Source organism: Toxorhynchites rutilus, chromosome 3 (assembly GCF_029784135.1).
Source record: "Toxorhynchites rutilus septentrionalis strain SRP chromosome 3, ASM2978413v1, whole genome shotgun sequence".
Lineage (NCBI taxonomy): Eukaryota > Metazoa > Arthropoda > Insecta > Diptera > Culicidae > Toxorhynchites > Toxorhynchites rutilus.
Genome location: NC_073746.1, coordinates 105,720,006 through 105,746,305, shown reverse-complemented (window position 1 = coordinate 105,746,305; position 26,300 = coordinate 105,720,006). Strand labels below are relative to the sequence as shown.

At 39.0% G+C, this 26,300-nt stretch overlaps 2 protein-coding genes across 8 annotated transcripts in view; one reads left to right on the top strand and one right to left on the bottom strand.

Annotated features, from left to right (window-relative positions):
• The window catches only part of LOC129777732 (kelch-like protein 17), an 85,602-nt gene extending 68,578 nt beyond the window's left edge, over positions 1-17,024 (top strand). For all 5 annotated transcript variants that reach the window (XM_055784188.1, XM_055784186.1, XM_055784187.1 and 2 more), the window contains exons 9-10: positions 9,174-9,686; positions 9,746-17,024. In XM_055784188.1, coding sequence (XP_055640163.1) covers positions 9,174-9,686; positions 9,746-9,956 — 724 coding nt within the window. In that variant the 3' untranslated portion in view covers positions 9,957-17,024. The remainder of the gene's footprint in view (positions 1-9,173; positions 9,687-9,745) is intronic.
• A 1,004-nt stretch (positions 17,025-18,028) lies between these two features.
• On the bottom strand, positions 18,029-26,013 carry LOC129778217 (prohibitin-2). 3 transcript variants are annotated; one of them, XM_055784964.1, is made up of 6 exons: positions 25,856-26,013; positions 25,585-25,758; positions 24,574-25,232; positions 24,408-24,504; positions 23,859-23,897; positions 18,484-18,714 (listed from the first exon to the last, which is right to left on the bottom strand). In XM_055784964.1, exons 2-5 carry the CDS (start codon positions 25,715-25,717, stop codon positions 23,866-23,868), a joined length of 921 nt encoding a protein of 306 aa, XP_055640939.1. In that variant the 5' UTR covers positions 25,718-25,758; positions 25,856-26,013; the 3' UTR covers positions 18,484-18,714; positions 23,859-23,865. The 3 variants fall into 3 exon arrangements, with proteins under 3 accessions (XP_055640938.1, XP_055640939.1, XP_055640940.1); XM_055784963.1 differs by lacking the exons at positions 18,484-18,714; positions 23,859-23,897 and adding an exon at positions 18,029-18,363; XM_055784965.1 differs by lacking the exon at positions 23,859-23,897.
• Positions 26,014-26,300: the final 287 nt, after the last annotated feature.

Below are 26,300 nucleotides of genomic sequence, written 5' to 3'. Positions count from 1 at the left end.
ACTTGTATTTCACTTCAGGCGGTGTGGATGACTTGTCGCTGGAGTAGTAATTATCATTTCCTCGAATATGCGTTTTGGACAGCGGAAAATAGCTTTCGTCGTCCAGAACGAAAGACGTCCCGCGGTATTTTTTGGTCATCCACCGACACTGTGATTTAACCGTCTCAATCTGCTCCTCCGTGTACTCCGGCGACCTCGTCTTTTTCCTGCAGACGATTCCTTCCATCTTGAGGGTCCGATGGATCAATACGTAGGAGCAGCCATATTTCCGACCGGCGTCACGCAAGCTGGTTGCGTCCTTGTTGTCAAACAGCTTCTTTAACGATGTCTTCCTCTGCTTCGTCATTATCGTCACCGGACGACCACTTCCGACCTTCCGCTCTACGTTCAGGGAACCCAGGATACGATATACCGTGCTGACAGGTACATTTTCTTCCTTAAAATGTGCCACCGTGAACTTTTTTCCTTGCTGGAAATGCGTTTCGTAGAACCGTACAATGCGTTCGCGGAGCACGTGCTGTTTCGACGCCATCTTTGCTTTGACTAAATTCAAACTAGCAAAACCAAACACGCCTACTGTTTCTAGGGAGCCCAAAGAGCAATTTTCTTGGGGAAAGAAAATTTTACGCTCTTTATTTGAGTTACTGAAAGGTATTGAAAAAAATCTCATTTTTTATTTAACACCCGTTATGTCATAGCACGCGATGAGCACCAATCAATCGCTTCGCATCGCATTGCACCGCCCCGCGTTTACTATGTCCTACTATGTTACGATTATCGCAGAATAAATTGAGTAAAACTTGTTTGGCAAATCATTATTTATTTCAGCTTAAAAACAAATTATTGAGTAACGATGTGCATTAGAATACAAACGAAAACGGTCATATCAAATTTACGAATGGGACTTCCTGAAAGATGTTGATTCCCACAAAAAAATACACTATACAAAATTTCAGCTCAATAGGACTTTATTTACTAGTGCCACAAATACGTCAAAGTTTGAGTCTTTTGAAAACCGTAAAATCGCCTAAAAGGGGGAGTACATTAAATCGGAGTTTTGGAAATGAATTGTTCGATACCAAATGTTTTCAAATTGCATGAACGTCGAGATCAACTGTTATCTCGATTCTTTTTTGTCATCTAAGCCCCTCAGAGTTGATTTTTGATAATATCCCTTGGGTGATTTTACAGTTTTAAAAAAACTCAAACTTTGACGTATTTGTGACACTAGTAAATAAAGTCCGATTGAGTTGAAATTTTTCATAGCGTGTTTTTCTTCAGTAATCAACATTTTACAGGAAGTCCCTTCCGAAAATTAGAAAGTCACTTTTTCCCATACATTCATTGGCATAATATGCAACAAAGCATAAATTGAAAGTTAACAGTTTGTGAATCAATGATTGATGAATCTTTCTAAAGTATTTCTACGACTTACTTGCAGCAGGAATTGTCTTTCCAATGGCAATCCGTTTTCCTCAGCCCAAGTAAGGCTGTTTCATTTGAAACACAATTTTCGGACTTTTCATCTTCAACAACATTTATGTACGAACAAACAATAAAATTTCACCTGTTTGTTTATTGGACGTGTAACATCAATTGTTACGTTTTTTTGCTGGAAAAATACATTTATTCTGATAATAAAGGGTGTGTCACATCAAATTGCATCACGGAAAAAACGCTGTAGAAATTAAATTTTTAGGAATTATATCTTCAGCTTTCGCTTTAAAATCAGATAAGAGTGTATAGATCACGTTGGCCATGCTTCACTGTCAATTTTTCGTAAATTTGGAAAAATGTCGTCGAACGAAAAAGAGCGTCGTGAATTAATCCTGTGCACTCATTTCGAGAATCCGGAGTTGTCACATCGGGATATCGGTAAGATGCTGGGAATCGTCCAATCCACGGTCAGCAGAGTACTAAAACGATACTTCGAGAACTTAACCATCGACCGGAAGGTGAAGAACGGCAAAAATGGATGCTCCGTCAGTGAAAAAGATCACAAACGCGTAGTTAAGCAGTTTAGACGTGATCCGAGAAGTTCGGTCCGGGATGTCGTCAATAAGCTGAATTTGTCAAGTTCATTCGTCCAGCGGACCAAGCAGCGGGAGGGCCTGCGTACATACAAGGTTCAGAAGGCTCCTAACCGCGACGAAAGGCAAAACATGGTGGGGAAGACGCGAGCCCGGAAGCTGTACACCGAAATGCTGACGAAGCCGCATTTCCTGGTAATGGACGACGAAACCTACGTCAAAGCGGACTTTCGTCAGCTGCCGGGCCTGTTGTTCTTCTCCGCAGAGGACAAATTCAGCGTTCCGGAGGAGATTCGCAAGCAGAAACTATCCAAGTTTGCCAAAAAGTACATGGTGTGGCAAGCGATCTGCTCTTGCGGAAAGCGGAGCGCCCCCTTCGTGATGACCGGCACGGTAAACGGGCAGTTTTACCTTAAGGAGTGCCTACAGAAGCGCTTACTACCACTATTGAAGCAGCACGAGGGCCCGACCATCTTCTGGCCGGATCTCGCTTCGTGCCACTATTCAAAGGACGTGTTGGAGTGGAACGAAGCCAACGGGGTCACCTTCGTGCCAAAGGAAATGAACCCGCCCAACGCGCCGGAGCTTCGCCCAATAGAGAAATATTGGGCGATTATGAAGCAGGCCCTCCGGAAGAACCCAAAAGTTGTCAAATCGGAGGCGGACTTCAAGAGAAAATGGATTTCTGTTCAAAAAAAACTACAACCTGACGTTGTACAGAACCTTATGGACGGGGTAAAGAAGAAGGTACGAGCATACGGGCTTGGGCTCAAAGTATGAAAAATGGAAAATGCCAAAAGATGTTTAATAGTTTTTATTTTACTGTCTAAAATTTTCAAAAGGATCGGTCTACTGGGCGAATTTCTACAGCGTTTTTTCCGTGATGCAATTTGATGTGACACACCCTTTAAAATTAATTTTTACATTATTCAAAGTATAGGTCATTGCTAGTCACTATTTTTCCCCATATATCTGGCAGTTTATGGATTCCGTCGCGAATAAATGAATCCAGCCCATTTTCGTTACCCTGTTCTAAAGGAAAGCGTATTCCACCGAAAGCGATCGAAATAAATGGTATTCGACTCATGGTCTGGGCTATAAGACAGATGAACCAGAATTTCTCATCCGCTATTTTCCAAATAGTTTTTAGCTAGAACAGCAACATGATGCCGAACGTAGTCATGATGAAATATTATCGACTCGTTTCTAGTCGCATAATCTGGACGTTTTTCGGCAATAGCTCGCATAAAACAGATGAATTATTGCCTGTAGAAATCTCTATTGATCGTTGGACCAGGTTTTAACAGCTCATAGTGTATCACATCCTTTTAATCCCACCAAATTCAGAGCATTATGTTGACACCGTATATATTCGGCTTCGATCTTTTGTGTTTTGAGTTGTCGTAGTGAATCTTTTTTCATCCCCGATAATGATTTGATGCAAAAAAGACTTAATTTTGTGCCGTTTAAGTAACATTTCGGATTGATTGCTTTCCTTGCATTGATTCCTTTCCACACGCATTGATTCCTTTCCTTGGAGAGGTTGTAAATCAACTCTTGCACCAAGGGCGCGAAAGCATCACTCGACGCTACTGTGATTCTTTAATTGTTTTATGAACAAATAGTATAAAACATTGCAACACATTGTAGAGTTTCATGCAACCAAGCTTAATCAGAAACACTTCTCCAGAGATACGGCCCGTGTACCCGGAATTTGTTGCTCGTCTACCTTTTTCGCAAAACCCTGAAAGTTATCAAAAAATAAGAACAAAGCGGTTTTTGCATAATTAACGAAATCTGAAACGAAACCAAAAAAGACGGATGGGTAATGTCGTTGACATAACAGGAGAGACGCAGGACTACACCAAGGGCTGTGAACTGAAATAACTGATCGAATATCCGAGTAGTTTTTCTATACTTATTAGCAAAATTACATCTCCAATGACGCCATTTCTAACCATTGTTTTCGGCATAAATTCGTAGAAACTTCATGATCGATCGAAATCGGATCGTCAATAATCAATAGAGTCAAAAATACTCCCAAATTCACACAAGCTCTCTCCAAGCAAACAGAAAACAGAAAACTTTTTTATTATTTCGGATATCACTTCAAAATGCATCGAGGTGTCGAAGTGTTCTATTGAATTGTATTGTAATAACTCTTATATGAAAGGTTTTTTTGCTCTGAAGAGCGCCAATAGATTCACGGGAACTAACTTCCATATGTCGAAATTTGTATCCTTTTTCTGCCAATGCACTCTTCCAAATAAACTGAATATTCGTGGTTATGCTGAAACGGTGGTCTTAGCGTATGAGCTCTGCTTCGCGGTTAGAAAATGAATGATGTTTTCGGAAAGCAACTGCCAAATTTATTTGATTCAGAGATGGGCAAAACGGTTTATTTCAGTGAGCGGCTCAGAGCCGTGCGCCCAACGAAAAGAGCCGGCTCATTTGAGCGACTCGACAGCTCTTTTCGAGAACTGGTTTATTCGGATATGTAAAGAATGGAGGACCTAAAAATGAGGTTTAAAACAATAATCAGTGCAGAGTAAAAAAAAATATTTTTCTGAAGGTTTTCTCTGATATATTTCCATCACAATAATCTTCTTTACTTTTTTTTTATATATAAACATCATCTTTTCAATGTTATCTGATGAAAGTCTACTACATCTTTCACTGCAAACTTGTCCAGCTTTCGGAAAAACTCGCTCACATGGTACTAAAGTCGCCGGAATAAATGATATTTTTTTAAAATTATTGAGCCGCGAAGAGATAGGCTTTCTTTCCTTCCACCGAAGCAAAGGGTTGCTTATTCTCAGCAAATGTGGTTCCGCTAAATATTTATCTACAACAGATATTGCAATAGCTTTTGGATCATGTGAGGATCGAAGATTGCCAACTAATGCATCAAACTCCTCCCATACAGATGACCGCGCTTCATCACCACCGATTTGTGGTAATTTCGTAGGTGTGCATTCTATGGATGTTATTTTTAGCGTCCTTATCAACGACTGATCTGCATAGTTGTACTCTCTGTTATCCTCAAAACCTTGCTGCTTGAAGTATTGGTTAGGCTACTAATTCTTCTGAAATCGCTTTACCAGCTCCGAAATCACTCATTACAGAGCTGTAGATCATGTCGAATTATCAGTCGGAAAAGCATAGAAGTTTTCGATAACGACACATTTTTCTCCCGTTTTATATCCAAAACATTTTTAAAATGTTTCGAATGGAATGTTTTCATAATTAACTGTATGATTTAACTGTCAAATCATTTCATTCGATACCCATATGCGGGAGTTGCATGAAAAAATTAATTGGTCATCTTGGAGTTGGATTTATTATAAATAACTGTGCTCTACTAGTCAAGTCCTTTCATTTGATACCCATATTGATGGGGTTTTGAAAAAATACATATTTTGCCATTTTGGAGTGGCGACCATTTTAGATTTGCATTTTTCATGAATAACTGTATTCTAATAGTCAAGCCCTTTAATTTGATACCCATATTGATGGGGTTTTGACAAAATTTGTAGTCTGGCATAGTAACGGCCGCCATCTTGGATTTACATTTTACATAGATAACTGTGCTCTACTAGTCAATTCCTTTCATTTGATACCCATATTGATGAGGTTTTGAAAAAAATGTAATGGGTTGTATCTAGGACACGACCGCAGTTTTCGACGTAGAACTACAGAATTATATTGTTCAATCCACTTGTATATTATTTTAAAATGCATCGAATTTTTTTTAATATCTTTTAGCTATTTAATGTTTCATTACTTCAGTAGACTCGAAAGACTCGAGTAGAGTCGAAAGCTATCAGCACTTCTCGTTTATTTGGTGCAACTCGCATCAGACTTTCTCCTTCCCACTCAGATATCGATCACAAACTATGAACCCTTGAGATGTGATCGAACCCCACAACATGCAACAGTAAGGTTACCCTGCTGTAATTTGAAAGCATATTTTCATGAAATATACGTTTATCTAAATAAATACAGTGTATATCTATATTCCAAAATTCTGGATTCTCTTCCATATCCGCACTAGCACAATAAACTCTCGTATGCTGCTCTTCTTTGCCGTAGCGCACCTCGATACAGAGAGCTTCCTCTCCTTGTATCGAGCTGTGTGTTTATGTGTGTGAAATCAGCATTAGGCATGAATGATATCCGCCCGTTGTGTTATGCTAGCTCACTCGCATCTGTGTTTTCATTCTATTCTTTTTTTGGTTTCCGCCGCTAGCCCTAAGAAGGGCCCTTGGAGAAAGGAACTCTATTCCATACACCTCCTTCACCCGACAAGAAAACAATGCTTTCCCGCTCGACGCTCTGCGGCAACCATGTTGCTTTGATGACCACCGAACGAGAAGTGGTGTGGCTTCAAATCGCGGATGGCTTTTTAAACCAAATATGTTGAAAACGGCCAGAAACGAATGTATCAGTTGCTCGTTATTGACAGCTCTGTTCGGGAATGCACACAAATCGGCAGAACGGCAAATGGGAAAATGAAAATGCTTTCAGTTTTCATTAATTTAAACTGTTTAGGCATTAGTGGATTGTTCTGTATAGTATATCAAACGAATCTTAGAGAATTTCCGATTCCATTGGTATGCAAAGAATCAGAATTTGTTCACTGTTGTCAACGTGAACTTTATTTCACAAAAACGTGACCTGTTTTCTGATTTGACACCCTTCCTGAAAGACGTAGTTCTACGTCAAAAATACATATTTCGCCATTTTGGAGTGGCGGCCATTTTGGATTTGCATTTTTCATAAATAATTGTATTCTACTAGCCGAGTCCTTTCATTAGATACCAATATTTATGGAGTTTCGAGATAGTATGTAATCCGCCAAAATTTACAAACATACAAACAGCTGAATAAAACCGCTTAAAATCAGCATGGGGAACATATATTTCTCCCGCACTGCTGCAGGCCACGGTTCGTCAGAACGAGCGTACGATCCACGGTTCTTTACCAATAAATCGGCTCTTAAAAGAAACACGGTTCTTTTATAAACCGCAGTTCTTTTAAAGAACCGTGGATCGTACGCTCTCTCTGACGAACCGACTCAAATGAGCGGCTCGTGAGCGCTCGCCCATCTTCTTCTTCTTGAATGGCGTTAACGTTCCCTGTGGAACTTTTGCCGTCTCAACGTATGCATTAACTAGCGTCACTCATTAATACTTAGTTGAGATTTCTTAAGCCAAATAACACGCCTTGAATGTAATCCGAGGGGCAAGCTCTAGAATACGCGTGACCACAGTGCAAGTCGAAGGAAATTTCTCTGACGAAAAATCCCCCCGGCCAGAACGGGAATCGAACCCGAACACCCGGCATGATAATGTGAGACGCTAACCACTCGGCCACGGGTGCACACATCTCTAATTTGCTCGCCCATCTCTAATTTGATTTGACTGGAGGTAGAATCATAAGGGGAGGGGCTTACGATTTAATGTTTCGTTTGTAACATGTTCCGCTGTTACCCTGTTTGTTCATTTCAGTCGGAATCATTTGAGGAGCACAAATTGGACCATTCGAAATTTCGCAATTACTCAATTGTTGATCTCAAGGAAAATAAAATATTATTCATTGTGATAGATGCGTAGACATTTTCTATCAATTGATCCAATCATCTTTGTGATCTATTAAGAAATGTTCTCATTATAAGCATTCGAAATCTTTCTTTTTTCCACGTGTTCATTGTTCGATTTTCATTTACCCCCCATATAGTCCTGTTACCGCGGTTCTACTTAAACAAAAGTTTTTTTTTAGCCTTCCACGGATAAAGGGTGTGTCACATCAAATTGCATCACGGAAAAAACGCTGTAGAAATTCGCCCAGTAGACCGATCTTTTTGAAAATTTTAGACAGTAAAATAAAAACTATTAAACAACTTTTGGCATTTTCTTTTTATTCATACTTCGAGCCCAAGCCCGTATGCTCGCACCTTCCTCTTTACCCCGTCCATAAGGTTCTGTACAACGTCAGGTTGTAGTTTTTTTAAACAGAAATCCATTTTCTCTTGAAGTCCGCCTCCGATTTGACAACTTTTGGGTTCTTCCGGAGGGCCTGCTTCATAATCGCCCAATATTTCTCTATTGGGCGAAGCTCCGGCGCGTTGGGCGGGTTCATTTCCTTTGGCACGAAGGTGACCCCGTTGGCTTCGTATCACTCCAACACGTCCTTTGAATAGTGGCACGAAGCGAGATCAGGCCAGAAGATGGTCGGGCCCTCGTACTGCTTCAATAGTGGTAGTAAACGCTTCTGTAGGCACTCCTTAAGGTAAACCTGCCCGTTTACCGTGCCGGTCATCACGAAGGAGGCGCTCCGCTTTCCGTAAGAGCAGATCGCTTGCCACACCATGTACTTTTTGGCAAACTTGGATAGTTTCTGCTTGCGAATCTCCTCCGGAACGCTGAATTTGTCCTCTGCGGAGAAGAACAACAGGCCCGGCAGCTGACGAAAGTCCGCTTTGACGTAGGTTTCGTCGTCCATTACCAGGAAATGCGGCTTCGTCAGCATTTCGGTGTACAGCTTCCGGGCTCGCGTCTTCCCCACCATGTTTTGCCTTTCGTCGCGGTTAGGAGCCTTCTGAACCTTGTATGTACGCAGACCCTCCCGCTGCTTGGTCCGCTGGACGAATGAACTTGACAAATTCAGCTTATTGGCGACATCCCGGACCGAACTTCTCGGATCACGTCTAAACTGCTTAACTACGCGCTTGTGATCTTTTTCACTGACGGAGCGTCCATTTTTGCCGTTCTTCACTTTCCGGTCGATGGTTAGGTTCTCGAAGTATCGTTTTAGTACTCTGCTGACCGTGGATTGGACGATTCCCAGCATCTTACCGATGTCCCGATGTGACAACTCCGGATTCTCGAAATGAGTGCACAGGATTAATTCACGACGCTCTTTTTCGTTCGACGACATTTTTCCAAATTTACGAAAAATTGACAGTGAAGCATGGTCAACGTGATCTATACACTCTTATCTGATTATAAGCGAAAGCTGAAGATATAATTCCTAAAAATTAAATTTCTACAGCGTTTTTTCCGTGATGCAATTTGATGTGACACACCCTTTAATCAGTGTTTTAATATACTTCAGTTATCACCGAACAAAATCTTCTTCCAGATACGATGGTGAGAATGATCTGGCATCTGCGGAATGCTACAATCCACTTCGGAACGAATGGTGCAACATAACCCCAATGGGCACAAAGCGATCCTGTCTGGGAACCTGTGCCTTCGACGGACTGCTGTACGTCTGTGGCGGATACGATGGTGCGTCCTGTTTAGCGAGCGTCGAACGTTACGATCCTCTTACCGCTGTTTGGACATCATGCCCGGCTATGAACACCAGACGACGCTACTGTCGGGTTGCGGTGCTGGACAACTGTATCTATGCATTGGGCGGGTTCGATTCTAGTAATTATCAATCGTCTGTCGAACGATTCGATCCCCGCGTTGGCAGCTGGACTGCTGTTCCGAGTATGACTTCCAGGCGGAGCAGCTGTGGTGTAGCTGCACTGGATGGGTACCTGTACTGCATAGGTGGCAGCGATGGTACGATGTGTATGCAGACCGGCGAGAGATTTAATCTCAGAACGAACAGCTGGGAACCGATTAGTCCCATGCATTCCAGAAGGTACGTAGAAATGTGACTTAACGATTTACGATCAGTTCTTCATATATTTCTTTTTGCAGATCCACGCACGAAGTTGTAGAAGCAGATGGTTATCTGTACGCCCTGGGGGGCAATGATGGATCTTCCTCCCTAAACTCTGTCGAACGCTACGAACCCAAGCTCAACAAGTGGACAATCGTCACGTCGATGCTTACACGACGTAGTTCAATTGGTGCCTCAGTGCTAGAGTGCTTCAATCTAGAACGCGGACTTCTCCAAACCAGCATATGACCTGTGATAGCAAGTTCGAGTGATCCGGTTGGGAGCAGCAATGCTCCGAACAGCAGCACAACAATGACTGTAGCCGGTAATGGGTCACAGGTGTAAGCATATTACCGAAGTATATTGTGAAAGAAATATTGAATAGGTCTAGTTAAATAGTTCGGAGGTTCAATTTGCTAGCTAGTCAAAAATTAAGTAGCAAACTCATTGTCGCCAATGCCGCCGTGTAGTGCTATCGCAATCCAATCATCATTATCGTTCGAAATAGGGATTCAAATTTTCAATTGAAACGACACTGTTACGCAAAGGTTTCATGGTATACGTTTTCGCATTAACATTATAATTTCAAAAAATCGTTATCACCTTGTAGATTGTCAAATTAAGTTTGAATAGAATATGAATAACACTTTTAGTAGTTGCAAAACATGATAATCAATTTAGAAAATAAAGCACTTGTTTCCCATTATCGTTGATCTTACCTTAGTTCACTACCCATGAACGCATAATTATTCCATTCGAGATACTAGCTTTCGTACACTATTTTCCGCCAAAATGGATCTGCTATGCGTTTATCGGCAGTGGAATGCTGAATAATCTCATTACAATCTGTGATACTCAATGCTATACCCAATCTTTTTTTTTTCTCATGGATTTTCTACAAATATTTCTCAATACTAAATAACACATCACTTTAGATTTCTAGACAGTGATTGGTAAAACAATGTGTCCTTAATTTTTTTTTCATTTCTTTAATTTTTTTTATTAAAATAAAAATAAACACATCGTAGTGTAGGGTGTTTTCACGCAACTAGTACATGCAAATGGATTTTTCTTCATGGAAATCATATAAAATCTCTAGTTGCTAATAATACCATAAGGCGTTCAGGCAAAAACAAATTTTGACGTAGGACTACGTCTTTCATTTCTGTACCAAGATGTAAGTTCGAAGTTTCGAAAACGAGTGAGTGACGCTGAAGTGCAAGGTTTTGAACGTTAATAACTCTTTCCCGGGTGAATGGAATGGTCTCATTCGAAAAATAAAATGCCAAAGAGTAATATGATTGTCACTTATTGGTTCAAGAAATCAGGTTATTGGAATCGGAATGTGTTCCCGAACACGGACGCAAAATCAAGGCACCTGGAGAAACCGTAATCGCGAATACATGCAGGCTGTGATTTCTTTTACTCGCTTGCAAATGCACTTCACCAAGCGCATTCGGTTCCCGTGATGCAATCGTATCCAAAAGCATCGGTTTCTGTTTTGCTTTCGCATGCATGGTGATGAGAGAATGTTCACATGTAAACGCGGTAGAGCAAAGGAAGTTTCTGCTTTGCTTTCGCCTGGAATGGTCTTGAAGGAATGTTTGTTTGTAATAGCGGTCGAGCGAAGGAAGTTTTGTGTATTCGATTTCAGTGATGCAATCGTGTCCAAGTTTCCGCGTGGAGTGGTCATAAAAACTCTCGTGTATTATTCTCACGAGAAAAAAAAATTGAATTATGTATCAAACTTCATTACTTGCTTTTGCAAAACCACGCAAACCTAACGGTTTTTTCTGAACCACAAACGAGTTCGAAATAGTTGAATTTCATGTTAATATCGATCGTTCACTCACACACTCACGCAAGGAAAACTTTCAGCAATCTTTAGAAATAATTATTCATTCATTGAGAATTGATTCAGATGCAATTTCAAACAAATGATCACAGAGCCAGTTGTACTCCTACGTCTTCCTTGCGGTTATATCACATATATAACTCAGTTTTTTATGTTTTTGAACGATTTTCTTCAAAGACAAATAATGATCATGGATTGTCCGTTTTTAGAAATCACCATCTTTGAATGAAAAAATCGTATTTTCAAGTAGATGTTGAATTTCTCATTGCTTGAGTTTACTGTCACCATTTTGATCCATTCATAATTTAGACGTTTTTTTCAGAAAATTGCATTTTCTTGGGAATTTTAAAAATGAACTGCACTCAAAACAGAGAAACTTTATTTCTGCTTCGTGTGAAGGACAACAAAACAAACAAACTGCAGCGCGCCAAGCGGCTGCCATAGTAATCATGTGAACAAACCAACATCAACGCATCGAACAAACCATGATCAGAATTGAGGTGATCGAGATGCATTAATTACTTGATTCAGATATATAAACCTGATACAAATGATGTGCAAGCATGTTGTTTACAGTATTTGTAAGTGTTATAATCCAGAAAAGGTCTGAATACGCACCAAATAATCATTTGGTGATTGATTAAAAGTAAGCTCAAACGAGGGGCGCATTGACACTAATAGAAGGTGGATTTTATAAACATTTCAAACATGCGAATTCGTAGAAATATTTTATAAAACTACTGTGAATTATGAAAAAGGCAATTTTATTTATATGTTTTGAAACATTTGAATACCTGACTCGACACAGGTGCGCTTAACTAGAGCATTAAAAAAAGTGGACAAACATCATTTACCCTAATCTTTTCTAAAATCTAATTCATTATGCTCTTTTTTAATTTCATTCACCGAGAAGAAGAAAAGTTTTCTTATAGAAAAAAACAATTTGTATTCCCCAAAAAAATTGTACCAAAAAAGTGCCCAAATCAGAAAAAGACGGGTGGGTAATGTCGGGGACATAACCGGAGTGACGTAGGACTATGCAAAGGGGACAGCTTTTGTTAAATATATATTTTAAATATATTGTTTTATTTTCTTCACCTACGTGAATACCTACCTATCTACCTGAAAAATGGATTAGTTTACTGTTTACTCTTTATGAATATGTTAATGGTTCTGAAAAGAACCTTTGGTGTTGTGTTTTTGTTATCACTCGATATCCCCATCTTATTCGACTAAACCTTCCTGTTTAGCGATTTGTTGTCACTCGCCACAGCTTTCACAGTTGGAAAATTTCTTCCCATCCAGCTTGTGACATATTTTACAGTATATTACATTCAATGACACGTCGCATTACCACTACTCAGTGTCGGATTGGAGGTAATTTTAACCTGTAATTGAACATTTGCGATGACAGTGGTACAGTGTCGACTTTCAATGTGGGATCATAATTTGGATCTCTATGTTTACAAAAATGTCCAACTAAATAAGTCACATTACATGTCCGTCCAATTAGCTAAATGTCGAACTAATTGTAGATTACTCTACTTTCAATCTGGAAACAATTTAAGAATTGGTGAAAATTGAATAATCAGGAAAGTCCCCAACTATCAATAAGCTCAGAACAACTGCCAAATTCACATACTCATCAAATCCTGGCAAACAAATTATGAAAACATCAATTTGTGTTTTATTATTATTTTGGATAATGTTTTAGAAAGCATTGAACTTTATTTCCTAAACTCTTTTTTGGAAGGTTTAATGGCCCTGAAAAGCGCCTTGTTTTATGGAATGGTTCCAATTTAGAAAACTTAGTACTCGTGGTTTTGAAAAAAACCATTTCGAACGCCTTCGATGCCGCCTTGTTCTGGATTTGCCACCAAAGCAGTTTGTATAAAGAACAAACTTTTTTCTTCTGCTACCTGATGCCGTTTTGCGATTGCGTTTGCCACTCGCCATTCGCTGCAACTGCCTGTTGTCTTGATGTCCGCCGAACCGAATGTGTTATGTTCCGAACGCAGGTTTTCTTATCGTCGCGAGCAGCTTTGCCAGCTAACTCGATCACTCCGGCGGCCGAAACTATATAACGCCGGCTAGGTGGACTGGTACACAGGTACTAACGCGCTCGACCTAGCTACCTTTTCCGGTGCAATTGGCGGATACACCTACGGGAAATTGCAGACCACCACGGTTCGAGCGAGATTTTGCCTTTCCCTTCTCTTTTCCTCCTTTGCCATATCCAACCATGGCTGCTTGTGTTGGTTTGTTGATGTGAGGTGATGCGAAACGATGTGGTGTACGGTTCGGATGAGAATGATCGTTACGGCAGCGGAGAGGGGATTTTTAAGCTGACTGGCTGGCTCGAGAATTACGCATGTGTGAGACTGCGACCAATGTTTCCCTCATTTTTTTCTTTTTCCTTTCCAATCGTGCTTCATTCTATTTCGCTGCTGCTCTGGTTGCCCGTTTTGATCGGTACGATTTGAGGAGCACAAAATGGACCAATCAAAAATGGGCACATAGTGTATTTGGACAATGCTTGATATTCCACAATTATTCAATTATTTATCTCAAGAAAAATGAAATGTTATTCATTATGATAGATGCGTAGATATATTTCCTATCAATTGATGTAAAAACCTTTGCGATCTATTGAGAAATGCTCGAGTTATAAGCGTTCCAAATCTTGCATTTTTTCCTACTTGTTCAGTGCCTAGATTTCCATTTCACCCCCTATATCTTCCGGTTAGACGTAGTCCTACGTCAAAAGAGTTCTAATAAGCTAACTGAAGGCAAACGAGAACATATCAATAATTCATATGGCCTTCTTTAGCCCCCAAACCTCCTGTAAGTGCTTGGGCATGCTCTCCGCAAGGTTTTTCAGGTGTTGTGGGTCGAGTATAGGATTGGGCGATCTTGGATCGATTTTCAGAAAATCGATCTTTTCCATTCCGATTTCCGATTTTTTGGATCGATTCATTGTACCCAAAAAATCGTGAAGATCGATCTTTTTCCTTCGATTTTTTCGATCTTAGAGTTTTTTTTCAGTTTACATCGATTTTAATTTCACTCCCTGACAAATTTTATAATATTGTTTTCAACATTTGGATGACTTTCGAGGATGTCAAGTTAGGGATAGTGATCAATATTTAGAAGATCGATTTTCTCCTCTCCGATTTCGGATTTTTCGGATTGATTCTTTCTACTGCAAAAAATCGCAGGAAATAGATTTTTCCTTTTCGATTTTTTTTGATCGCAAAAAAATTGTTGTAAATTTGTTTTTCAGTGAACATTGGTTTTAATCTCTTTAAGAACTACTTGACAAACTTTATAAAAAATGGATCTCTTTCAAGGTTGTCAAATTGGTGATCGTAAACTTAGGAGAAACAGTTTTGTAGGTTTGGTTATTACAAAACAAGTGGTCACAGGTTATATTTGCACCATCACATTCACTAGGCTGACATTGAAAATTGTGAGTGAAATCAGGTCCAGCTGAAGCGTTCTTTTCTAGAACTGAAACTACTACCAATATTTCGACTAAATGCCAGACGTATGACACGGTCGGAATCAACGGGATTCTTGTCAGCGGAATTCTGGATGAATATCATTTGTTGAATTTCTAAGAATAATAATGACGATTCAAGGTGAATGTCCTGGAAACTACATTTTTCTGGACTTTCAAGTTTTTTTTTTGTGACCTTCATTCTGAGAATCAAAATGAAATGCCTTTGATGTTTGAAAAGATGTGAAATATTTCATGTTTAAAGAAAAGACAACACTTGTATTAAACAAGTAAATAAATTGGAAAAAAGGCATTCGATTTTTGAAAGATCGATTCTTTGGTACCGATTGAATCAGTGAATCGATCCCTACGCCGTTTCGAAAATCGATCCATTAAGACCGATCTTTTTCCAAAGACCGCCCAATCCTAGTCGAGCACTTTCCACGAGCTTTCCAGGGCTTCAAAATCATTGTTTTTATTGTTGACACCGGTTTTGTCGACCCTAGCGTCGGAGATGTCCCACAGGTTTTCAATAGGGTTAAGATCTAGGCTTTGTGGGGGCCATTCAAGGGATTTGATACGACACGACCGGAAGAATGACTTTGGTACCTTGGTCGTGTGCTTCGGCTGGATCTGCCGGATGGTTACTTTCGGATTTTTCTTCACTTCTCGGATGATCTTCTTGTCTATTGTTCGGCATCTGTTTTAGGATATTCTTGCTCTGATTGGGCGATCCACAACCGATCCGAACGTCTTCAGCTTCTTAATTTTTTTTCTGACCGCTGTCTTGTTGATGTCGTACTTCTTGGCAACCGCCCGGTGCGACTCGTCATTCTCGACATGTCGAACGATCAATGTTCGGACGCACAAAAGAATCACCTTTGAAATAATTGCGTTCTCTATTTTTCTCGACTTCACCAAGTGCAAACATGTGTACAAATGCTCCAGAGCCGAGCCTGTTGTTTCTAAACTTCACAATATTCAACACACAAGCAATCGAGGGGTCTCACGGTGGACACTCATCGAAAATATATCGACTTTCACAGTGGACACTTTTTTTTGTCACTGTTTTTTTCTATAAGTAAAAAAACTGTTACTGTTACGATGTGTTTACTTTTTATTTTTAGCAGAAAAAGAAAGAATTGAAAACAAAATTGAGTGAGCACATTATTTTGCCAATTATTGTACAAACCACCATCGCTATTTAGCGTACGATTTCTCGCTTGCAAAACAACGTTCATCTGCTTTCACGATTTCATTAATATATTCATAAAAATATCACTTCGTGGTCCAAACAGTATTAAGCTATTGCGAAACAATTGAGAAGCAAAACTAGTGCATTACAAGATAAAACAATATGATTCTGCGTGTAAGACTTTTTCAATAAACCATAGCCATCATCAATTCAGCTTGATAAACATCGAAAACAACTTAAGAAGAACAAATTTATTGAAAGACGGGGGAAGATATGTAGCTTATTGAAATATACAAATAGACAAGCAAGTTTGCTTACAAGCGATGCGTAACTAACGACACAGCGCTCATGAACGTTAGCATAAGTAGACGAATAATCATCGATCTCAATATATCAAGCATAATTATGCAAAATGAACCGATACACTGCCAGATAACAACATTCAAGGATTCAAAATAAAAGAACTGATGCCTACAACTTTTCGGTTTATTGTGGAAGAGAGTTCGTTTTCCGATAACTTGAAGTAATTCATCAAGAGCTATTTTACAATCGATGTCTGCCACAAGAAAAAAACCAACAATAGACTAGAACAGTGCGAGAGACAAGACAACAGAGTACACAAAACAAACAGGAATTATTAATTGCAATTACATTCCACCGGGAGTTTCACGAGCAGTTGATTTTTTAAATTGCGAAACAATATTTGTGTAAGATATTCAAACTAGAAAAATATTACAATCACAAAAGCAGACGAATAAAATATACCGATTATTGATTCACAGAACATTGTTTGATTTTCCGGGGAAAGAAATTCACAACTCGGTTGACTTTAAGCCCAGGATCTTTCGAGTTCATATTTCGTGGGTAAAGACTCAGAAATCAGGCATAACGCGGCTCAAATTTAAAAAGTTGACAAAAACGAACCGTACCAGCTTCAAGCGGATAGTTCACCCATCTTCAAACCGTTTGAGTTTCTTTTACAAACATCAACATAGGGGAAATCAGGGTAAAACCGACACCCTAAGGATTTCCACAGATTCCCAAGATCTACCATGCGTCTTCGACTTCCAATCTTTACAGAACCTCTCTTCAACTGTTTATGAACCATTCTACAGTATCTGCTGATCAGTTTTTGAGCAGAACTCAAATTTTGATGGAATACAAAAAATTTATGTTTTCAGGTGAAATAAATGGGAGTGCGGGTGAGACCGACACCTTTGAATAAAAGAATGAAAACTTGTTACAATAATTCCAAATTGTTAAGAGGTTATATATATACTATGTGGACACTCTAACATATTAAGGACCGCACGTTTTGGGGCAAACTTGTACGCTTCATTTGTTCGGATTCCACGAATGAGATCGTTTCCTTCGGCGTGGATGAGACGAAGGCGAGCCATCGGTAGGCCTTGTTAGATTCTTGGCAGACCAAGAATTTAGCCATCAAGTTTAGAAAACACGGTTCATTTCGTGATCCATCCGTAATAGACGGAACACGAAATACGAGAAAACTCGTGAGCGGCCCGCAATGTGTTAAGATCCCAACTTAGGTGAACATCGACGTGAAATGTGCCGTTGAACGTTGAACGAAGGAATACCATGAGCTCTGCCAAGCTTTTTTGTTGACATGCCCGATTCAACGTTGGTATATATGGTAGGGGATATCGGAAAATTTTCAAAAAATTGCTTCTAACTGAAAAAATCAGGGAAGTCGGTTTTTCCCTCATCTCCCCTACATGGATTTCTTTCGGCCAACAAGGAAACAGAGAACATTGTTTTTGAATGTCATTTTTTTCATATCCAACCAGCGAAACAGATGATTGTAGTTGCGCCGACTATTATATTATTTGATATTTCTGAGTCGTAACAGATGATACATCCCATTTTAGGAGAAATATAAAACTTAAATTCATAAATGAAAGAAATGCAACATAAAAGTTCAATATAGAACACTCCTATCGGCTGCTGCTGCCACTGCTGATCCTCTCCGCTGTTTCCTCGGCAATCACTTTAATCAAAGTGTGATCGTACTTCTCGCCGCTGCTTTCGTGACGTGACGAAATTTTCGGATTTTGCGACGATCGGAAGAATCCGGTCTGACCTTCGTCTGGATCAAACAAAAAGCGAACAAAAATGTGATTTAGAAACGAAAAACGATGTGCAAAAAAAAAGGTGTAAAAGACTTTCTCAATGGACGACGCCAATAGAACGATTTTGAACAATTAAATTCTTCTTTCATTTGTATTGATCCAGACAAGCGCCGAAGACATTTTTGATATTTATTCTAACATATATTTTAAACACTACTACTAAACGCATGGTATTCTCGACTTTGTATTGATTATTGTTAGTTTTCGAGGAATCCCAACACGGAAGCTATTAGCACGGAACTATTGTCACCGGCGACGAATGGATTATCCTCAGCAGGCAGTGTAGACGATGATGTTGTTCTATTTGTCTTTTGATGAAATACAAAGAAAAGAAAGGGATGTTAGCTTACACTGTTGGTTAACTGAAGCAATCACAACAACAACAAAAATTAACAAATCGCGATCTTTGGGTTGTATAGGACAATAACAATTGTGTTTTGATTTACCTTATAATGGAAAACTCTCTATAATTATGGTGGATTCTCAATTCATGTACCATCACCACATAACCATTTGAAACTTTCGTATCGGTACGATATTCTTTTACTAATTATTTTTTATTGGGGTTATAGAGGCTTAGAACTACAAAGTTCATTTGTCTCATGTCCTCAAATAGCTAACTAGAAAATCAAAGGACAGAAATCAGCATTTTTCGTTCTAGAAGCGGACGCGTATCCTTTTGGCTACGAAGTTGCTTATTTTACTAACCCATAAGTTATTTGTCACATTTCTTCTGTTAACGAAAACGAATTGGTTTTTGGAACATTTATCCGGTTGGAATAATCTTGGAGGGCTAATTTGTCATTCGCCATTTTTGTTATTTCCTTAGCAAAGTGGCTAAGAGCATTGTCCCCAGTAGATATCAATTTACAAAATGTAAACGATTGAAAATCTCCGGAAAGCAATAAAAACTGAACGATACAGGTACGCTGCATTGATTTTATAGCTTTTCCATATCTTTTCATTGCAAATTCGATCGATTACCACCAAAATTCTGAGACGAACCAGTCCAGGAGGCTGAAAGTCTCAAAAATAAAGAATAAAAAAAAATACCTCCAAAATAAACATGGCTGGAACAAGGACAGCAATATATCTACTTGTTTCTTATTCTACTCAACAGGTTTCATTTGCAATCTTGCGATGAGTAAATCAAATGCCGGTTAGAAACGCATGCGATAGGATAGGTCAGAAATAGCAGACGCTGTGAGAATGGCGAGAACCGGATTTCCCTTTCGAAAGGCGCTCAAATTACACGGAATTCCGTATTCAACACTGCACGAGAAGGCCTTGGGAAAGTATTCCAGACCACGTCCTGGAAAAGCAACCGTTCCCGATTCCACAGGAGGACGAATAGTTGAATGGCTGCCAAAACAAAAGCTAGATTCCCCGTGAACACAAAGAGATTACTGTTAAGTGTAGTACATTAAGTGAGAAAATCATCTCGTTCCAATTCATTCAAAAACGGGATACCGGCTTGTAAATGAATCAATGGGTTCATTAAACGGCATTCAGCATCCAGATGCCAAGCGTATTGTCACATTGACCATCTTTGTGTTGTTACAGAATAACTACGTCCATGCAACAATCATCAGCGATGGAGATCGATCCACGGTCGAAATAAGATCGATTCATCCATACAACTGCTGTGCTCTGCAAGACACATCGGGCTGCTGTTCTATTAATAACTCAACAATGATCAATCAACTATCTCCGCTGTCCGGTCTAATTGGATAATGGAAGAACAGAAGCAAAACGCTTATGCCTAAATGGCTACTGTGTAAATCTGTACCATATGCAATTGTATAGAAGGGATTACTCTAACGCCGAAAAAATGGCAACTGTGTAATGTGCTAATTATAGATATGATAAACAAGTGACATGTACACGATTAAAATTCGGCTCTGTTACAGCTAAAATGCTAATGAGCCTAAAATAAACAAAAGGGATTAAAAGCGTATTGCGTATTGTCAAAGCATTGTGCAGCTGTTTCAAACAGATCTTAAGGAGCTTCCGATTCGTTTGGTATGTAAATCGCCGAAATCCGTTTGCCGCCAAAACTGTTATTAACGTTAACTTTATTTCATAAAAACGTGACCTGTTTTCTGATTTGGCACCCTTAACCCTCTACAGCCCAAGCCCGCCTTTAGACGGGCTTCGCGGATTCTCTTTTCAAATGATTCAGACATTATTTTCGATGTTCACCTCCACTAGAACATCTTTAGAATATTTTTATCTATCACACATTCACATTGTTTTTATGCTGGCAGCTTTCTCCTAGGAGTATTTTATGTTGAAAGTCGGAAATTCGAAATAAAAGTGGAGGTTTTTTTAGATAAATAAAAAACTTGGGCTTTAGGGGGTAATGAAAGACGTAGTTCTACGTCAAAAACCACCACCACCGTAAGGGTACGACTGGATAAGATCGCATAGCATTTGTTGATATTAGTTTCCGTCTGTGGCTGTGTGTGTTCCGTGGCTGTGCAAATACCAATAGCAAGACGATATCAATTTGAAGCGCGTAGCAGTCTAGAATCGTTGTAACACTGTTCGGTAGAATTTTAGATAGTCAGCATATAATAATTTCGCAAATTTAGGCTTCGAACAGAGATCATTAGTGAAGAGAACGTACAGCAAGGGTTGGGTAAAGAAGATTTGAAAAATCGATTTTTTTTTCTTTGCCAAATGACTTAAAAATGCATAAAACGTGGAGATCTGGTGTCACCGAAAATCGACCTTCTAGGACTGCCTGAGTAGCAATGAAGGTACGGAATAAAAGCAAAAATTAAAGAGTCGACCATGTACATTTTTTTTATTGGCCCAATAAAATGATCTGTGCAAAATTTTAGCTCAATCGGACATCATTTAATTTAATTTTATTTGACGGATAGCATTCACAGTAGACTTTCCTTTTTGGAATCCGAATTGCATTTGCACTCTGTGAGTCGAGTGAAACTATTGATGATTATTCCGTCTGATCGTGAGTCCGTAATTCCGACGTTTTTGAAAAAAAAAATTAATGCCCAATGTCTTCAAATTGCATGAAACGTTGAGATCTACTATCATCTCGAAAAAGTTTTTTTTTGTCAGAATCGACTGTCTGGAACTCTGATCATTCGGTCATTTTACCGATTTTTGGCAGTTTTTCTTGAGATAACAGTAAAACTCCACGTTCATGCAATTTGAAGACATTTGACATAAAAAAAATCAAAAAAACGCCGATTCCATCTACTCCCAACTTTTGGGTGATTTTTCGGTTTTCAAAAAACACAATCTTTGACGGCTGTGCGACACTTGTAAATAAAATCCGCGTTAGTTGATATTTTGCAAATTACGTTTTAAAATTCTAGATGGCCATTTTCATTGGCACTATAGAGGCAGTGAACAAAAATATCGGGAAGAAATAATTTTTTTTTTCAATAATTTTGTGTGACTAATACAATTTTTGGCCAACTAAGTCAATAGCAAATCCATTTAACCTAATCAACCAGCTTTCGTTTGGTCTCTATAACGTTTATGCAGAATTGTTTAATACAGAAATATTTTTATTTGAATGAAAAATATCCCTTTGAGTGGGACAGGAGTGTATGTATATGTGGGAATGCGTATGTATACGTGTGAGTGTAATCACTCCTTGCAATTATCGTACCTACAAAAGCATCAAAACGAATCGTTCATTCTGAGAGTACGCATAGCATTTTGAGCTTCTGGTACAATATGCGTTGACGTGCTTCTTCAAGTTACTACAAATTTCGATCGATCAGCTAAAAAAACCATCGACATATCTATATGAAAGATTCACAGGTGTTTTGAGGATATACTAGGTTAAGAATTTTCCTACTAACATTACAACATACTGTAATATTAGTAAAATTACAGAAAGCCTTCTAAAACCATGTTTTGGCACTTTTTTTAAATTGATGCAAAAAAAATATTTTCGTCAAAGCAACAACTTGTACTGGATTTATTTGGGTTTTCCAAACCAATTTTCGGTTTGCGATGCGATCATTGTTTATTGAATTATTCGTCTTCAAAGACAAAGGAGTAATTTTTCATACAAACAAAAATATTCCCACATGGAAAGGAACCAAATGAAAGCTGGTTGATAAGGTTAATTTAATTTGCTATTAAGTTAGTTAACAAAAAATGTTGTTAGTTCACCAAATCCTCAAAAAAACTATTGACCATCTTTATGTTATAGAATAACTACGTCCACGCGTCTAGAGTCGGATGGAGGATTAATGAAAACATGATTCATGTCGACAAAACGTTTTATAAAACAAATGGGTGGGTTATATCTATGATATAACCGCAAGGTTAACGTGGGACTACCATTGGCCTAGCAATCATTTGTTTGTATTGATTAGATTATTGATTGAATGAAACACTTTTCGAATTAAATTGAATTCTTCACTTACACAGCTAATGTAAGTAAAGTATTTGCAATGCCAATTTCTTCAGGCACCTTGGTTTTGATGGCTCTGTTAGGGAACACATTTCAGTGGGAACAACAGCACCCCCTACTTTCATATATTTGCAAAGCAAATTACCCCAGGTACATTGATTTTAAAAGCCTGTGTTGAGGAAACCGTAAATCTGACCAATCAACACGTTGCAGGTAGGACGTTTAGGTAACGCTTAATATTTTACTGTTGTTTTATTGTTTATCTCATGAAAAATAACATTTTATTCATTGTGATAGATGTGTAGAAATATTTCCTATCAATTGATGCAAACATCTTTCCGGTCTATTGAGAAACGTTCGAGTTATAAGCATTCGGAATCTTTCATTTTTTTCTGCATGTTATGTGTTTAGGGTTTTCATTTTACTCCCTATATATTCCGGTTGGACGTAGTCCCACATCTCAAAATAAAAAATTGAACACTTGATGAGCCTTATATGATTATGGGCCCTATTCCAGAAAACGAGATGAGCAATTCGTCTCGTCTCGTCTCGGTACACGAGTTTCATAGAATTGTTTTATTTGGTAGACTGGAGAGACTTCAGTCAGTTTTTCTCGGTATGATCAGTGATGTCGAATGAGAAGACATGTTTTTGTTTTGAGAAAAACAACAAACTGTTTAAAAAGTTGATCAATCGATACTCTTTTCTCAGTGCCAAAATATTAAAAAAAAACATAACAAAAAGGAATAAGTTCCATATATCTTTTGGTTCCATTGATATTTTTCCTCTAGCATATACCGAGAATACCGATGCTTTCAATCAACAAGGTGAACAAACACATCAAACAAACTAGACGATTCGACGACGAGCGCGGCCAAACGGTCGTCGAGCCAGACGAGCTACTCGTTTGTTTTTAGTCGAGCTCGGCTTCTGGAATATGAAAACAAACGAGACGAGCACTCGTCTACTCGTCTCGTTTTCTGGAATAGGGCCCTATACAACCAACTCAGCTCAATGTGTTAGAGTTACAATTACACTGAAATTACCTACCCATTGGTTACTCAAGCTCGCCAAAATTAGTCATCATTGCTGATACGCCAGAAATTTTGCATTAAAAACAAGAAGAAGAAAAAGTATTTCTAAACTGTTTTATTAACCTACAACTATCGTACCAGCGGTTGTATACAGTGTATTATTTTATCCAAATGTATGCTCAACAAACAAATCAAAATGAAAAATGCACATTTTATGCTATCTGTTTCCCGTCGACAGATATTTTCAATAAATTTCCGATTTCCATTCAAATAAAATCAAGTGAATAAATTTCAAGCGAGCCATTTGTAACAGAACTAACGAACATCATTCTGATTGCAACACGTTCGTCAGTTTTAAGCTTTGTGCCAATTAGAATTTCTGTTCAGGAAACTATCCGTTCCAATTATACTTTTTATTCGAGAAAATGCAATGTTTGAAATGTCTTCAGGCTTGTTCAGAAGGTTTAACAAAAAGCACATTTTGAACCTTATTTTCGAACCAGCATCCAAAATGTGGTGCTTACTAATAGGAAAAATGACTGAGAAATCAAGTCTTATTTCTTACTTGACACTTTCTTGGACATATCGTCGAACTCAGCGTCCGAAATGTTCAACATCAGGCTGTTTGCCGAGAGGTACACGCGGTTCTGGGAATTTGCGATCTGGAAAAGTGCAATAAGCAAGCATTATATCATAGACTTATCATTCAAAACATCCAAACAAGAACTCACCGTTCGGGCAATATTTTGCGCAGCGCGAATCTTCCTGAGCTTGAGGTATCCAGGATTTTGACTGACAGCCAAACCCAACATTTTTGCTGCCTCTGCTTCTCCCTCGGCCTGAACAATTTTCTGTTGTCGCTCCTGTGTTGCCCGTTCCACGTAGAATGCCGCCCGTTGGGCTTCCTGCTGGGCGACCTGTTTACTTTCGACGGCCGCCGTGTATTCCTTGCCGAAACTGAGTTCCGTCAGTGAAACATCGTCCAGGATGATGTTGAAATCCTTTGCGCGCTCTACCAATTCTCTGCGGATGAGCAACGAAACCTGCTGACGTTGAGTGATCAGCTGCGATGCGTTAAACTTTGCCACCACACTTTTTAACACTTCATTACAAATCGAGGGCAGAACTTTTTCGTCGTAATCCAAGCCCAAATTGCGGTACATAACGGGTAAACGTTGGGCATCCGGACGGGAGAGCACTCGCAGAGAGATGTTTACCATCTGCAAATCTTTAGAGCCAGTCGGAGACGAAATCTTTCTTGGCCTCGAGCGAATGTCGTATATGATTGGATACTGGAACCATGGAATGCGAAAGTGTAGCCCTTCGCTATAGATATCATCCCCAATTCCTCCAACCCGGTTGAAGATTATTGCTCGGTGACCACCATCAACTGGAAGAAAAAATAGATATGAATCGATTGATGTAATGTTTTCAATAGTTTGAGTTGAAAACATGAACATGTTCCACTGTATGAAAGACCGGCATCATCTTGTGTTATGTAACATCTGGTCTGTAACATCATCATGTTTTAATAGACATATTTAAATAAACAGTTCATAAAAATATAATTTTTATTAGCCATATACAACCATGTATCTATTTTGCGAATTTTCACCATTAAAACTGTTTAGAAGATTGTGTAATCTGCATGTGAGCTAATCAAAGATTTCATCAGCCTCTTATAGGTTATGTTTCAGTGCATTCTCGATGGTAATTTTCCCGTATTTGCTGCTGCTACGTACCTGTGTACATTGAATTGCTAATGCCATAGACAGCGGCTCCAACAGCAGCCAGTACCTTCAAACCGGTAGTCAACCCCGGTGGTCCACCTTTACCAAACTTTCCGGCCAAATCGTTTAACTTGCTTTGAGCCATTTCAGGGTAATGGATTCACAAAAAAATGCACGCAATTCACACTGCAGGAATAAGCGGAGGATAGAATATTGATATGTGCAGTGAAATAATACTCAAAAAGCGAAAAAATATTAAAAAAGTATTTATTTTCATACTTACATTACTACGAATTGCTCAACACGGTCTTTTGTAAAAGAAATAACACTGATCGTGTTCTGTTCACAGTAATGAAAGGAGTGGAGTATTTAAATCGGTGTATTTTGACGGTAGAAAAGAATAAGCACAATAACTGTATAACAGTTAAGCACCCCATACACTTTCAAGACAAAAATTCCATTTTTGTTGCTTTGAAAATATCTAGATCAACATGTCAAAAGGGTCTATCTTCTTTGATCGATTCTCTTCATCTACATTCTGTTTCATTAATAACTCCCCACATTCCGTTTTGCCTGCCAAGATCAGGTCGATGAAATGTCAACAATCGACCTCAAATGCTGCCACCTTGCAATCGAGTTATCGACCTTTCATATGCATTCATCGAACAACTTGACGCCACTTTTTCGCCAACATGTGCAAGGCGTCGACCTGCTTGCAGCGCTGCTTC